We start from the raw sequence: 16,069 nt of genomic DNA on the forward strand, positions 1-16,069 counted from the left end.
TTAGTATTTCTATATAAGAAAAAAATAATTTTAAAATTTAAATTTACTAAAATAAATTTAAAGATTAATTTTCTATATAAAAGTCAATTAAAATAATAAAATTGATTTACTTTAAATATTTAGTTGCAATTAATTAAGATAAATTTTTATTTTGTCATGATTTATGGTGCACCGATAAAATTTTGAGAGTTGAATATAACTTTTATCTATTTTTAAAAAAGTATTTTAACTTGTTAATTATTGTGATTTATAATAATTTTTACGTAATTATCAAATAATATATTTACTCCTTGTATCCCAATTTATGTGGCTTCGATACAATGTTGAGAATCAACTAAAATGTTTATATATCTTTGAAATATTTTAAGTTGTTAATTATTACTTTTTCTTTTATCTCAATTTATGTGGCATTGCTAAAATAATGAGAGTCAATAAAACTTCTATATGTCTTTTAAATATTTTAAGTTATTAATTGTGATTCGTGGTAACAAATTAGTTTTGAACATGATAATCAATTAAATAGATAAAAAAATTACTTTCAATATGTAGTTATAGTTAATTAATATAAATTAATAAAATATATTAAGTATTTAAATCATTACGATGAAACAGCAGAATTATTATATATTGGGACATAGTATGTAATTAAATGGGAGTGGAGGGGTTTTTTGGTAATTGCATGAGAGGTGGTCGAAACCACCTCTTCTGTATAATAGAAATTTGTAATGATCATTCCACGTAAAAATGTATAATATATCACTATGTCTTGCTATAATTTACAACAACAACAAACCCAGTATATTCCCACACAGTGGGGTTTGGGGAGGGTAGAGTGTACGCAGTCCATACCACTACCTCTAACGAGTATTTTCGATAGACCCCCGGCTCAAGATAAAAGGCAGTATAAGAGGCAGTATACAAAAAAACATAAAAAACATAGAACATGATAAAATAGCATAGATACGACATCCACAAAAAGTACATTGCCAAACAAAGGCCAAACAAAGGACACCACAAATCCCCTACCCACTGACTACAACTCAACCACACCCTTGGCCCTCTATCCTAATGTTTTTCCTCCATATCTTTCTATCCAGGGTCATGTTCTCAGTCAGCTGTAACTGCTCCATATCACGTCTAATCACTTCTCTTCAGTATTTCTTTGGCCTACCTCTACCCCGCTTGAAACCTTCTAAGACCAACCTCTCACACCTACGAATTGGGGCATTCATGCCCCTCCTCATCACATGACCAAACTATCTCAACGTCACTTCCCGTATTTTATCCTTCACTGATACCACTCTCACTTTCTCCCGAATATTTTTATTCATAACATTATCTGCCTTTATGAATCCACACATCCAACACAATATTCTCATTTCCATCACCTTTAACTTTTGGACATGATAATTCTTAACCGGCCAACACTCCGCTCCATACAACATAGCAGGCCGGACTGCAACTCTATAGAATTTGTTTTTAAGCTTGGGGGCACCTTCTTATCGCATAAAATTCTCGAAGTGAGCCTCCATTTCAACCAACCTGCCCCAATACGGTGATAGACATCCATATTTATCTCTCCATTATCCTGAATCGTAGACCCGAGATACTTAAAACAATCCCTCTTGCAAACCGCCTGAGAATCCAACTTTACTACCACCTCCTTCTCAAGTCTCGAGTCATTAAACTTGTACTCCAAGTACTCCGTCTTGGTCCTACTCAACCGAAAACCTTTAGACTTCAGGGTTTCTCTCCAAATCTCCAGCTTATCATTAACCCCTTGTCGCGATTCATCAATCAAAACTATATCATCCGCGAAAAGCATACACCAAGGCACCTCGCCTTGTATATTCCGTGTCAGCACATCTATCACTAAAGCGAATAAAAACGGACTAAGAGTTGATCCCTGGTGCAACCCTGTCAAGACTGGAAAATGCTCAGAATCTCCTCTCACTGTCCTTACCCAAGTCTTTGTCCCCTCATACATGTCCTTAATCGCTCTGATGTACGCCACCAGAACCCCCCTCGCTTCCAGGCATCTCTAAAGAACCTCCTTAGGGACCTTGTCATACACCTTTTCTAGGTCTATAAACACCATGTGAAGATCCCTCTTCCTCTCTATACTGCTCTATCAGTCTCCGCACAAGGTGAATTGCCTCAGTTGTGGAGCGACCAGGCATAAAATTAAATTGGTTCTCCAAAATAGACACAAACTTCCTCAACATCCGCTCCACCACCCTCTCCCAAATCTTCATCGTGTGACTCAACAACTTAATATCCCGGTAGTTGTTGCAACACTAAATGTCACCCTTGTTCTTATACAGAGGAATCATCGTGCTCCATCTCTACGCCTCGGGCATCTTTGCTGACTTGAAAATATTGTTAAACAAATTGGTCAGCCACCTCAACCCTGCCCCGCCAGAAAACTTTCAAAAATCCATCAAAATCTCGTCGGGCCCCATCGCCCTGCCCCTTCGCATCTTGCGAATAGCCTCAGTGAGCCCCTCTACCTAAATCGACGATAAAAGACAAAATCGCGACACTCCCCAGAATGCTCCAACTCTCCTAACACAACACCTCTTCCCCCTCATCATTCAAGAGCCTATGGAAATACGACTGTCATCTTCCCTTATTGAGGGCGTTGTTAATCAAAACTCTGTCATCCTCCCCCTTAATGCATTTCACCTAATCCAGATCACGACCCTTCCGCTCCCTAACCTTGTCTTGCTATAATTTACAGAATTAAATGTATATGAAGTACATTAATTTATGCGTTCCACCCTTCTAAGAATTAAGCATGTCAATAAAAAGGAATCAATTCCAATCATTTTAAGAGTCATTATTAATATATACAGATACGTAACTAATGGTGAGCGGACCACCAATGAATGTGGTGCAGCGAATAGGAATGCTCCTCCTTGGAGGTCTCAGGTTCGAGCTTGGAGTATGAAAAAATCCTTGATAGGAAGCGCTTTCCTCAGAATGTGATATTATGCAGCGCGAATCCAAATTAATATGGGTATCGGATACCGAATAGGAAATTAAAAAAAAACTAATGGTGAGAGAGAATTTGATCCTACGCGGCGCGAATCCAAATTAATCAAACTTCAATACGAATATCGGACACTAAATAAAAAACCCGAAAAAAAACTAATGGTGAGAGGGACTCTCAATGATGTCAACATATTTGAATCATTAGTGGAACTTTATACTGCATTAAATAATTGAGTAATAAATAATGAAGCTTGGTATCTACTCGATATCTTTCGATCATAAGTATTACGACGGAATGATAAATTCAAAATATTTTAGTTCGAACTTTAAATATAAAATTATTTTATTAAAAAGCATTTTATTTTTTAGTATGAGACTTTCGAATATAATCTTAAATTTAATAGAATCCAAAAATAAATACAAGAAATTTATAAATGAAATATAGCTAGCAAAAGTTTCACTTTATTAAATCTTTAAATAAAGATTATCGAGCTGCCAATAACTTTTGGGGTACATTAAAATAGGAAATACTTTACAAAATAATATTAAATGATATTGAGTCGAAATAAATTTTTTCGTTATGTTATCGCGTTTTATCTTTTAGTATCTTTTAGTATAAAACGTTCAAGTATGAACCTAAATTTAATAGAATTCAAAAATAAATACGAGAAACTTACAAATAAAAATATAGCTAGCAAAATCTTTACTTTAATGAATCTTTAGAATAAAAATTCTCGAACCCTTAAAAACTTCTAACTAACAAAATAATTTTTTCCTTTCTTTTGTCTACTAGTGTGAACTTGTTGTCTTCGTCTACTGCTTAACATCAATAAAAATCGTTCTTTTATCCAAAAGAAAAAAGAAAAACTTTGTTTATTCTCTATCTTTAATTTTGACGACTCAATCTTTAACACAAATATAAAACTAGTTTCAAAAGATACAATTTGTTGAAATAAATCTAGACTCACAATTTTAAAGATATATCAGGGGAAAGAAAAAAGTAGAGCCAAAATAAATTCTGATACAGTACTAGTTTAGAAAAAAGGACGGTGGAGAAAAGAGAAGAAAAAAGAAAAGCGGCTGGCAAAATAGTCACGTGAGAGATTTGGATTAAGCACGTGAGATCAACTGTAGCCAGAAAACTGCTGCGCCGAAATAAAGAATTAGAATACGACTCTCCATTTTGGAATATTAATATACCCTCAATTTCATTTTTCCCATATTTTCCACGTTCTTTTTTTTTTGTTTTACGATCATAATATTTGAATCAATTTTCGTATATTAGTAATAAATATTAAATAATTAATTTATTAAAGTTAGAATTCATTTGGTCATAATTTTTTAGTTTTAAGAAATATTTCATTTTCTATTAAATATAACTCAAAATTGATGTTGGGTATGAGAATTTAAATTTCAAAGTAAAAGGAATAAAAAAAAGTTGTTTCACTTTTTTTTTAATTTTCAGTATTTTACAAAAGTTTAAAAATAATTACAATTATATCTACAAACAAACATAACTTTCATTCTAACTTCAAAATTTTTACTTTTACATGCGAAACGCCCACTTAAAATAAAGAGATGAATCACCTATTTTTTTTTTTTTTAATTGAGATTTGCTACCTCAAGACTTTTTATACACTTCATTAATTATTAGAGCATACTCTTAGATGTCATATTCTCCTTTTTGGGTACTGTTATCAGGCTAATATTTTATTCATTTTATTTATTATAATTTAATTTGATATATTTGTTAAAAAAATAATTAGTAATAGCATAGTTATTTTATTATAATATTTATATATATATTTGATATATTAAAAATAATAAATAAAAATAAAAATATAATTAAATTTTTGTGATAAGTAAAATGAAATGGAGGGAGAAAAAAAAAGTATCAAGAGCGTAGAAAAACTACAGTTGAATATATTTTTCATTTCACTTTTTTCTTGCTCTTTCTTCTACTACAGTACATTTTTTCCCCTTCTCATATGGATTTCTCCAGATGGGGTTTCTTGGTTTTGATTTTTGTTTCTTTTTCATCAACACCCATTTGCTCAGATTCTCCATTGAGTTCTTTGGAACTATCAGAAATCCCTAGTAAGTTTCTTGATTTTACCAAGAAAAATGAGGTTTTTGATTGGATTGTTGGGGTTAGAAGAAAGATACATGAGAATCCTGAGTTGGGTTATGAAGAATTAGAGACTAGTAAGCTTATTAGACAAGAATTGGATAATTTGGGGATTAGATATAAATACCCTTTTGCCACTACTGGTATTGTTGGTTTTATTGGTTCTGGAAAACCCCCTTTTGTTGCTATCAGAGCTGATATGGATGCTCTCCCTATGCAGGTTTGAAATCAAATGCTTTTTTATACTGATTCGAAGGGAGCCTTCGAGTAATTGATGAAGTTGTTGTCACGTGACCAGGAGTTCATGGGTTTAAGCCGTGGAAACTACCATAGACTCTTGTGGTCCGGCTCTTCCTAAGAACTTTAGTGCTTGGGGCTGCCCTTTTTTGACAGACTGATTAGATATGACCAGATAGGCAGTAGCAAGTTGAATATGAATTTGGAGAAATTATTGTTTCGTGTCTTTTGTTTTAGCTAAAGCAGCAATTGTTTTTATTGCTTAATTTTAATAGGAAATGGTGGACTGGGAGCACAAAAGTAGGAATCCTGGTAAAATGCATGCATGTGGTCATGATGCTCATGCTGCAATGCTTCTTGGTGCTGCAAAGATTCTTCAAGAACATCGGAACATCATTTTGAAGGTGTGATTCTTGTATTAGTAGTATCACGATTTTGATTTGTCTGCTCAAGATTTGTTTTTTTTGCTTGTTTCTGATTTTGCATCTTATCCATTGAGTGAATGAACTTTAATTGTTCGGCATGTATGCTGAATTTCTGATTCATTGGGTGAGTTTTAGGTCAATGTAATTGATTGGAGAAAGATAAGTCTCATTTGGCATTCATTTCTAATTTCCTGAGGCTTGATAAAAGGGGGTTGGGGCCAGGGAATCAGATTTTTGGCTGATAGACGAGCAGACTTATATGGTGTGAAAGGATGCCGTTGCATGGGAAGAACGCTTTACATTGAAATCTCAGTCTTAGGTTGAAAAATAAAAAATCCTCTCTTTACCATGGATATGAGTAGTGGAATCATGTGTACCTTCTCTACATATGAAAGCCGCTTGGAATTGTTAATTCTGACTGGTGGATACTGAAGATAGCGTCTGATGTAATCTTAAACCTTGATTCACTTTGCACAGTGTATGAAAGGAACTAAGAAGCTCTATTGATCAGCAAAGGAAATATTTTAGAGAATCTTCTAAGCTTTTTAATTTGCTTCAGTTTCTGGAAAGGTTAAGCTTGCTCGTGAACCAAATTACCTTTATAGAAAATACCATATCCAGAAATCTTTCGTAACGAATCCATAGCTCACTCCTCAGTGCATAGATCACATCAATTTTTTTTTTTTTCTGGTCATGTATACTTTTCTGGCAGCTGATATTTCGTCGGCTAATTTTGACAGGGAACAGTTGCTCTTGTTTTTCAACCAGCAGAAGAGGGAGGTGGTGGGGCCAAGAAAATGATAGATGCTGGAGCACTAGAAAATGTAGAAGCAATATTTGGCCTGCATGTCAATCCCAACTTTCCTCTGGGTGAAGTTTCTTCAAGGTCTGGACCCTTTTTGGCTGGAAGTGGTTTTTTTGAAGCTGTAATTAGTGGAAGAGGAGGTCATGCCGCTATTCCACAGCATTCGATAGATCCAATTCTGGCAGCATCAAATGTAATTGTCAGCTTACAGCATCTTGTTTCCCGAGAAGCTGATCCTTTGGATTCTCAGGTATATTTCTCTCCCCATGCGCTCCCCCTTCCCCAAGGGATAAGCCTCGCTTACCACCACAAAATTCTAATATGTTTTTGTGATCAAACACCTATGCTGCACTGGATCTTGCATGCTGTAGCCACTAGTCACTATCAAGAAGTTGCACTGTTTGAACTCCACGACAAATTCAGTGAAATTTTTCATGGTTTCGCTCCTTGATTGGGTATTGTTTATCCAGCAAAAGAACTATGAAATGCAAACAAGATTCAAATTAATGTGCTTGAGTGAACAAGAGAAGTGTCTTTATCTTTGCTCTGTAGACTGTACCTATAAAACATGATATAATTTTAAACATTTGCAATGACCCTATGGTCTCCAAAAGAGGTAATAAGATCTCTTTGTGTGCTTACACTGAATATTCACCTGTACCGAGTTTCTTGGACAACATTAATGTTCCCGTGTCTGTCGACTTTTTAGTCAAACAGAAGTGAAATTAACTTCAAAATTTCCCGTTCTGAGCCTCAATGAGAGTCCAATTATATAAATTGGAAGCAATCTATCAAAAGCTACTCAATCACCTCGTACGGCCCTCTCCTTGGTTCCCTTGCTTTGAATCCCCATATGCATCTTCTATTCTGGTGATGTCCTATATAAAGTGGAAAACTTTATAGAAGTACTTAAATGGAATTTCCTAGACAACATCCAAGTGCGTGGGCAGAAGTAATTGAATACTCAACGATAGAGGAATCAGTTCAATAGAGATTAGTGGGTTGCTTTCCTTAACAAATCTGAAGTTTGGAAATTATCTGAAGTAGGTTATGTTTCTTCTCCGTGTTCTGATTCATCATTCATATGTTGAAACTAAAGAGTCATATCCATTTCTTTTGGATGAAAAGTGGAAATATCAGGAGGCGTGTCGCTGCCTGCTGCCGTAGCCAAAAAAAAATAGTATTATCTTTTTGATGGAAATGGAATTCTATTCAAAGATAGAAGAATTTGTTTAAGGTTGTTGGAAATTTGGGGGACAGAATCTCTTCTTTCCTTGACAAAACTCAACTTTGTTATTCGTAGTAAGTGAAGTTTCTTCTCCCTGTTCTGATTTCTGTTTTGAAACCAAATGTCATATCTGATGAGATGATTCTATGGAAGGATTATTTAAGAACTTTTAACTCTCTCTCACTGAAATTGTGCAATAACTGGTACACTTCCTGGGTTTATGATATTTGACTAGAGCCTAATTGGTAGACAAACCCCATTTTGCAGCTGAAAAGTGACATGGTGAATTTCCTATATTTATGATGCATATGGAAACGTTATCCCTGAGATAAATATTCGCATTCCTCATCAGATTGTTCTCATTTTCCAACTTAGTCACGTAGTTTTACTTGACATAAAGTATGATCTGCAGGTGGTCACAGTTGCTAAATTCCAAGGAGGTGGTGCATTTAATGTTATTCCAGACTCTGTTACCATTGGTGGCACTTTTCGGGCTTTTTCGAAGGAGAGCTTTCTGCAGCTTAGGCAGAGAATTGAGGAGGTAGGGTCAATTCTTGAATTAGTCAGTATCTCAAGCTGTTGCCTAGAAAGTTGTGGATGTTTCATTTTATTTGCAATTCTCTTTATTTTCATCAGGGTTTTAGTTAAGTATTTCATTCTATATGCTGCATATGGAATGAAATTGCGCAATCATCTTACTGCAAAGCCCAACCTTATGCTTTTGTGCCTCTACATTCTTTACATTTTTTCCCGATATTAATGGCAAAATATGCTAAAGTTTTCTCTGTTTCCTGGATTTAGTTGGCTTCCACTATCATATTCTGTCTATCCATGCTGTCGCCACACTAAATTCTCCTCTCACGCAGGTTATTGTTGGGCAAGCTGCTGTACAGAGGTGCAATGCAACTGTGGATTTTCTTACAAACAATAAACCCTTCTTTCCTCCAACCGTGAATGATAAAAATTTGCACAAACACTTCCAGAGAGTTGCAGGTGATATGCTAGGTAACGATCATGTAAGAGACACGGAACCATTAATGGGATCGGAGGATTTTGCGTTTTACCAGGAAGTTATTCCTGGCTACTTCTACCTACTCGGAATGCAAGGTGAAACAAATGAAATCCCAGCATCAGTCCATTCACCTTATTTTAAAATCAATGAGGAAGCACTTCCTCTCGGTGCTGCACTTCAAGCATCTTTGGCTATTAGATATCTTCTCGAAGCACAACCACAAGTTCCTTCTTCAAGTATAAATGATCATGATGAATTGTAAGGTGCTACTCTTTTGTAGGCATGTGCACCTAAATAGATCCTTGTTCATTTTTATGTAATGCTGGAACTGGCCAAATGTAGCTTAATCTGTATAATCCGGAACAAGTTGCGTACTTAGAAAGGTCAATGTTTATGAAACAATTATTTACTTAAACAGCAATGACAACGCGGTACATTTTGTAGCAATTTCTTTTTCCTGAAACTTATTCCAACATATTTAAGCATGATCTCGATGGACAACCTTCCGTTGTGTTGGTAAGTCATTGTGGCCTGAAGCTTTCTTACAGAAAACTTGACTGTCAGTTTGTTCACAAAGTGCTACCAAGCGTATAAATATGATAGCTGGAAAACATCCGGGCTTCAGCTGACTGTTAAAAATGCAGTGCCAGATGTGTGGACTGAATTCACAATACGAGTTCAAACCTGCCTCAGTTGCACGAGCCTGGTATTTAAGGGAAAGCGGGATAGAGCACAGGCTCATAGGTTTGGGCAAAAAAAATCCTGAAACAACTATGTCTGGGTTCCAACAAGTTGGATCGGTTGCATGAATCCTCACTGAACATGTTCCTCCAAGTCTAAAAATTAAGGCAACAATACAATATCATTATAGGAGAGAACATATCAGATCATGTACCCAGCATTCTACATGCTGAAGCATCTAATAGCAAGCATGACGCTTGATCGATCACCGGATCTAATTAGCTAGGAATTTCCTCAGTTATTCAAGAACAAGCATTTTTGAATTTCAGAAGCCCAAAAACTTAGTCGAGTGTTCTAATAAAGGACCCAAAGCACTAGGAGCAAATTTTCTGGCAAAAAGGTAACAAAGTGAAGTCGGCTGGTCATTGTATGTACACGCTGGGCTTTCAGAAATTCTCTTGAAAAATTGATCGTTAATATCGGCCTTCCCAAATGTAGCAGGATGAGCACCACCTCTGGACCAGTCAACATAAGTGAGAGTCCGGTTTGCCAGAAGGCGCGGAGATTCTATGGTCAGCATAGTTGGAAAATAGTGCTCATCCACATAACATGCTGGTCTGCAGAACTGCTCAAACTTAGGGTGGTATACCTCATCTTTAATAATGTCAACAGCCAGTTTCCTGTTAACTTCAAACCACTGTGATCCTTTACGCCATTCAGTGATGTTAACCTCAGGTGACATATTCGGATTGTAACGCCCTCTCCCATAAGGTCCAGGTTCATCGACTGCACCCATAAAGCTGTACCTCGATTTTGATATGTAGTGATAGACAACTTTGAAGTTATGGAGAGGAATGCATGCCTCAGATAGGAGGAAAAACCATTCGTTGGAGATGTCAAGCAGTGCATTGGCAAGAAGCCGTCTTTCAGCATCACACATGCTCATTCTTCCCCACTCCGCCACCTACACAAAAAGAAGCAATAGAATGATGAGATTGACCTATTATTTCAAGAACGGTCTCCTTATTCCTACTACTCATATACTACAAAACTTAGGCTTCACGGACTGCTTAATTGCAGCTAAATGAAAAACTAACAGGTACGCAAACATCTTCTCGGGGACACATACCAAAATAGCTCATGTAAATCTACTAGTCTAGCAAATATGAAGCATCCCTCATGGACACCTGTATGAAAATATTCCTTACAGCTTTATCAAAGAAAATAACCCCTTCAGAAATGGGCTCCTCTTCAAGGATTAAAACATCAGAGAAAAAAGATGGGAGTGCTAAAGCAGGTTATTGTTATCCTAACATCTTCTGAGCCTACAGCACACAGAGCAACTTAAAAGGTTCTGCCCTATGATATATGAGGAATACATCTCAGCTATACATCGCCGTCATGGTTGCCATAAACGTCTCAACATAATATCATACATGCATAAATTAGAAAAAAAGGAAAAAAGAAAGATATTTCTGCAGTAAATAACAGGGCATTTGTATTAAAGTATGTGGTTCGGTAGTTAATGTCATGGGACAAACTTCCTAAAATGGAGAACAATTATTACTGTCCCTGGTAACATATACAGCATTCACTAGTCCAGCAAAAAACGTAAGTGCTCTGAATGAGATGAAAGGGTTTAAATGGTTTACATGGGAGATCAGCTGTCACAAACTCAGAAACCATCTGGATGAACACAACAATGGCCAACTCATATAACAAGAAAACCAAACAGATGAACCCTCTTATCCCACTTTCATCAATTCAACCCTTATTGAAGCTTTACTGCAAAAGCAAGCAACTTTCAATGATCTTGACATCACCTCAAGTTCGACACAATGGCAGTGGCTTATCACCTAAGCCCACCTAGGTCGTAACATCATGAGCTACAACAAAAAACTTTTTTTCCCTATGTCCTAACTTTGCACAACTTAGGTGAATCCCACAACCACAAACATTGAAGAAGAAGAAAAAATTACCAACTTTGTATTTCTATGATTGTGTCCGGATATTTCTACGGTCTTTTGAATAACATGTATCATCCACTATCCCTGAAATCTCTGGTTAAATCTTAAATAGTTTGTACAGAATTCAGAGATCTTATAAGAACAGCTAAACGAGAAAATAACACACACAGTTCACCTTTAGAGAGTCCCAGTACAATAACAGACTAAGATAAGTTTAAAAATAGCTAGAATCCTATGCAAGATCTGCTTCAACAACAAAACCCAAAAAGGCAAAAAACACAGAAATAGTATGATAGTAAGTACAAGGAGGAAGCATTTATATCTAATCAACAACAACATACCAAGTATAATCCCACAGTCTAGGTAGAGCTTACCCAGACCTTACCCCTATCTCATAGGTAGAGAGGCCGTTTTCCAATAGACCCTCGGATTTATATCTGATCAGAGATTAAAAAACAATTCTTTTTGACAGTTCCACATATTAGAATACCAAAATCATAATAGACATACATTAGGTAAGGGTAGGACTTGGGTGGCAACTATTGCAAAATTGATTTTTTTCTACACAGAACGACAAGAACAAATTCGAACATAGTGTACAATTAGAAAGGAAAAGAGTATGCTCATTTTACCTGACTAGGAATTTGCCTGCCATGAAATACTGATGAAGGTGGAAAATCAGGTTTGTATGATGGCAATGAATGAATGTAGATTGAATAAAGCTTCTCATTCCCCTTGAAAAACCTCTCCCACAACGGCGCCAAAGGCAAAGGTCCTCTAGTCAAGAACATGAACGCGATCTTACGCGTTCTATTAAAAGGGTATTCTTTAATCCGAGGGACAAATGAAGCTCTCCAAAACAACTGAGTGTCATTCATAGAATGCAACAGATTCGATGGAGGCCTAATCCAACTCTCTAAACTAAATTGTTGAGAACAGGACTGAAATCTTGATTGTACCATAGGAATTACATTCTGCACTACTGAATATCGAACCATATACACACTAACAAATGAAAATACAATACCAAGACCCAAAAATAACAATATAAACTGAAGTAACCTTATGGGTAAAGGCTTACACTGATTCACCACCTTAGTAACAGGATCTTTACCCTCCTCCAATGACCCTTGACTCCCTATTCTTGCCTTCATTTCAACAAAATCACTTCAAGAAAACTCTTAAGATTTTCTTTTCACCAATTTGCTGAAAGGAGCTTTACTATATTGTGTGGTTCACAGCATTTTACTTTTTTTAAAAAGCAAGGATTTTCAAGAATCAAGACAAATAATAGAATCAACCAAACAGTGTATTTGTAGGCAATAAAATCTCAACCCCATATCATGAAAATCCAATACAAAGCGAGTGGATGTGTCTCTAGATCAAAAAAAGTAAGAAATTCAAATTCCAAGATTTGGCAAGTAAATAAATACTAGACCAAAAATGATGAAACAGATATCATGGGGTGGAAAAAGAAAGTCTAAAATTCAGCTAATCTTTTTAATTATAGGCTTAATAAATGAGAGTGTATGGGCTTGATTGAAGGAACAAAATCTTAATGAATAATCCAGAGACCAAAAAGAATAAAAACAGAATCTTGTTAACACAACAAGATTGTTAATGTGTAGCTTTAGGTTGTAGATGACATCTTAGCTAAACGTGGACATAAAGAGAGAAGGTTTTTTTTTTTTTTTTTGCAGTAATCGAAGTTGTCTTGTTTAGGAAAGGTAGAGGAATAGGTGTATGTTTTTGATTGTTGTTGGAAGAACCTAGATGTTTGCGTAATTAGATTTGTCTTTATTCTGCTTTTGCATTGAAAATAAAGAAAAACTCCTATGTAGTAATGAACATTTATTTTGCATAATCACATAACTATAATACCCACGTCGATTTGTCTCCTAAGTTTTTTTTTTTTTTTTCAGATCCGAGGGTCTAGGAATTGAAATTTTCGATCATTTTTAAAATAATAATACTTTCATTTCATATTAATTAATTATTTTTCTTTTCATACGTAAGTTGACAAATCATAAATTAAAAAATAATTTTACTAATTCACCTCTTAGAAAAGTTAAAAACTGTGCAAACAAGTGTGAACACTTTTAAGAATAGTTGACTGCAAGAATAATATTAGAAAACTTTAATTAATATTTTCTTGACTTAGTATGCTGACCAACTATTCCCTCTATTTCATGTTGTTGGTCCCTATGGACTTGACACACTCATTAATTAAAAAAATTAATTAGGAGATTTATTTTATCAAATTGGTTTTATTAATTATGTTTTAAAAATATAAATTTGAATAAATATACTTTGATTAGTCATTTAATATTAAGAATAATATTGAAAGAATATAATAAAATTTTCTTGATTTCATTAAAGGGACAACTAAATTGCAACAGATATTTTAAGTAAGAGGGCCAACTAAAACGAAATGAAAGGAGTAATATGAAATAATTATTTTTTAGTAAGATGATCAATATGGGACATAACAATATTATTCTTCTAATCCAATTTAGTATTTAAAATGAATAAATTTTTAAAATTAAAAATATAGTAATTATATTCTTTTAAATTACCTTTCTTTTAATGGAGTTTTCAACAGCTTTTAAATGTCAAATAATGATTGTCTTTCTGGTTGACAAAAAAAAAATTATCTTTCCTTTTAAGAATATATCTTTTAGAATCAAAAGGGCAATATGATAAATTACCTTTTGATTAATGTTTTTGAATTTTGAATATTTTTCTGAAGAGGTGTTTCATATTTTAACAACTCATTTATGTTGAATTGGAGAGAGTATTTCCTTTTGAAAAAAGAAAAAAAATTAAAAGATCATGCATTAAATTATTTTTACTTAATTTTTTGGTCTCAGTTTAATAATATTCTATTTTAAAATTATATTAATTTCTCTTTGTATTTATTGAGTGAGGATACAACAACAACAAACCCAGTCTATTCCCATCTGGGGTTTGGGGAGAGTAAAATGTACGCAGTCTATACCGCTACCTCCGAGAAAGTAGAGAGGTTGTTCCCGATAGACCCCCATCTCAAGACAAAGGATAGTAAACAAAGTCGTAGTAAAACATGCAACAGGATGGATGGAATAACAGAAATACGACACCCGCAGAGTAATATCATACACTCACAAACCAAAGACACTCACCACACCCAAACTCTCCTAACTAAAATCTATGAACACAGCCCTGAGATGACTAGCCCAGCTACACTAAAACTCTCTTAACTACTTGCTACGACTAACCCACACGCACTAACATTCTAACCTAATTCGCCATTCATACCTTCCTATCTGGGGTTATGACCTTAGTAAATTGTAACTGTTTCATGTCATGTCTAATCACCTCCCTCCAGTATTTCTTCGGCCTATTTCTACCCCTCATGAAATCATCCAAAGCTAGCCTCTCACACCTACGAACTGGGGAATCCGTGCCCCTCCTCATCACATACCCAAACCATCTCAGCCTCACTTTCCGCATCTTGTTCTCCACCGAAGTCACTCTCATCTTCTCCCGTATAGTCACATTCCTAACTCTATCTCCCCTAGTACTTCCACACATCCAACGCAACATCCTCCTTTCCGTCACCTTTAATTTTTTAATGTGGGAGTTCTTAACTGGCCAACATTCTGCTCCATACAATATGGCCGGCCGGACTGTCACTCTGTAGAATTTGCGTTTAAGCTTGGGGGAACTTTTTTATCACACAACACTCCCGAGGCGAGCCTCCACTTCATCCAATCTGCCCCAATACGGTGAGAGACATCCTTGTCAATCTCTCCATTCTCCTGTATCATAGACCCAAGATACTTAAAACTATCCCTCTTACAAACATCCTAGGATTTCAATCTTACACCACCTCATCCTCCTGCTCAAGTCATTAAATTTGCATTCCATATACTCCATCTTAGTCATACTCAACCAAAACCCTTTTGATTCAAGGGTTTGTCTCTAAACCTCCAATTTATCATAACCTCCAATTTATCATTCAAACCCCCGCATCTCATCAATCAAAACTACGTCATCCGCAAATAATATACACCAATGCACCTCTTCTTGAATACTCCGCGTCAATATATCCATCACTAACGTAAACAAGAACGAACTAAACGTCGATCCCTAGTGCTACCCTATCAAGATAGAAAAATGCTCTGAATCCACTCCCGCGGTCCTCACCTAAGTCTTCGCACCATCATACATGTTCTTACTAGATCTGATGTACACCATCAGAACCCTGGTTACCTCCAACCATCTCTAAAGAACCTCCATAGGGACTTTGTTATACGTCTCTCCAGGTCGATGAACACTATGTGTAAGTCCATCTTCCTTTTCCTAGACTGCTCCATAAATCTCTGCATCAGATGAATTATTATCTCTATCGTCGAGCGATCGGGTGTAAATCTAAATTGATTCTCCGAAATAGACATGATTCTCCTCAACCTCTGGTCGACCACTTTTTTCCAGATCTTTATAGTGTGACTCAATAACTTAATATCCCTGTAGTTGATGCAACTCCGAATATCACCCTTATTCTTATACAAGAAGTCATAGTACTCCATCTCCAAGCCTCCGACATTTTT

The 16,069-nt window shown here is 35.5% G+C and overlaps 2 protein-coding genes across 2 annotated transcripts; one reads left to right on the top strand and one right to left on the bottom strand.

The window, feature by feature from the left end:
• The first annotated feature begins 4,856 nt into the window (after positions 1–4,856).
• Positions 4,857–9,276, top strand: LOC107861766 (IAA-amino acid hydrolase ILR1-like 4). The gene is made up of 5 exons (XM_016707136.2): positions 4,857–5,342; positions 5,635–5,763; positions 6,525–6,839; positions 8,230–8,358; positions 8,684–9,276. The coding sequence occupies exons 1-5, from the start codon at positions 4,983–4,985 to the stop codon at positions 9,089–9,091; spliced, it is 1,341 nt and encodes a 446-aa protein (XP_016562622.1). The 5' UTR covers positions 4,857–4,982; the 3' UTR covers positions 9,092–9,276.
• Positions 9,277–9,666: 390 nt separating this feature from the next.
• Positions 9,667–13,334, bottom strand: LOC107861767 (glycosyltransferase BC10). Its single transcript, XM_016707137.2, has 2 exons — positions 12,110–13,334; positions 9,667–10,474 (listed from the first exon to the last, which is right to left on the bottom strand). Exons 1-2 carry the CDS (start codon positions 12,629–12,631, stop codon positions 9,836–9,838), a joined length of 1,161 nt encoding a protein of 386 aa, XP_016562623.1. The 5' UTR covers positions 12,632–13,334; the 3' UTR covers positions 9,667–9,835.
• Between the last annotated feature and the right edge of the window lie 2,735 nt (positions 13,335–16,069).

This window comes from Capsicum annuum, chromosome 3 (assembly GCF_002878395.1).
Source record: "Capsicum annuum cultivar UCD-10X-F1 chromosome 3, UCD10Xv1.1, whole genome shotgun sequence".
Taxonomy (NCBI): Eukaryota; Viridiplantae; Streptophyta; class Magnoliopsida; order Solanales; family Solanaceae; genus Capsicum; species Capsicum annuum.

Bases quoted from the DNA above. Each gene is read 5' to 3' on its own strand.
- LOC107861766 (XM_016707136.2), top strand. From the start codon at position 4,983: ATGGATTTCTCCAGATGGGGTTTCTTGGTTTTGATTTTTGTTTCTTTT. The intron at 6,840-8,229 runs GTATATTTCTCT...TATGATCTGCAG, and splicing joins CTGATCCTTTGGATTCTCAG to GTGGTCACAGTTGCTAAATT. The intron at 8,359-8,683 runs GTAGGGTCAATT...CCTCTCACGCAG, and splicing joins TTAGGCAGAGAATTGAGGAG to GTTATTGTTGGGCAAGCTGC.
- LOC107861767 (XM_016707137.2), bottom strand. From the start codon at position 12,631: ATGAAGGCAAGAATAGGGAGTCAAGGGTCATTGGAGGAGGGTAAAGAT. The intron at 10,475-12,109 runs GTAAAATGAGCA...CTTTTTGTGTAG, and splicing joins GCAGGCAAATTCCTAGTCAG to GTGGCGGAGTGGGGAAGAAT.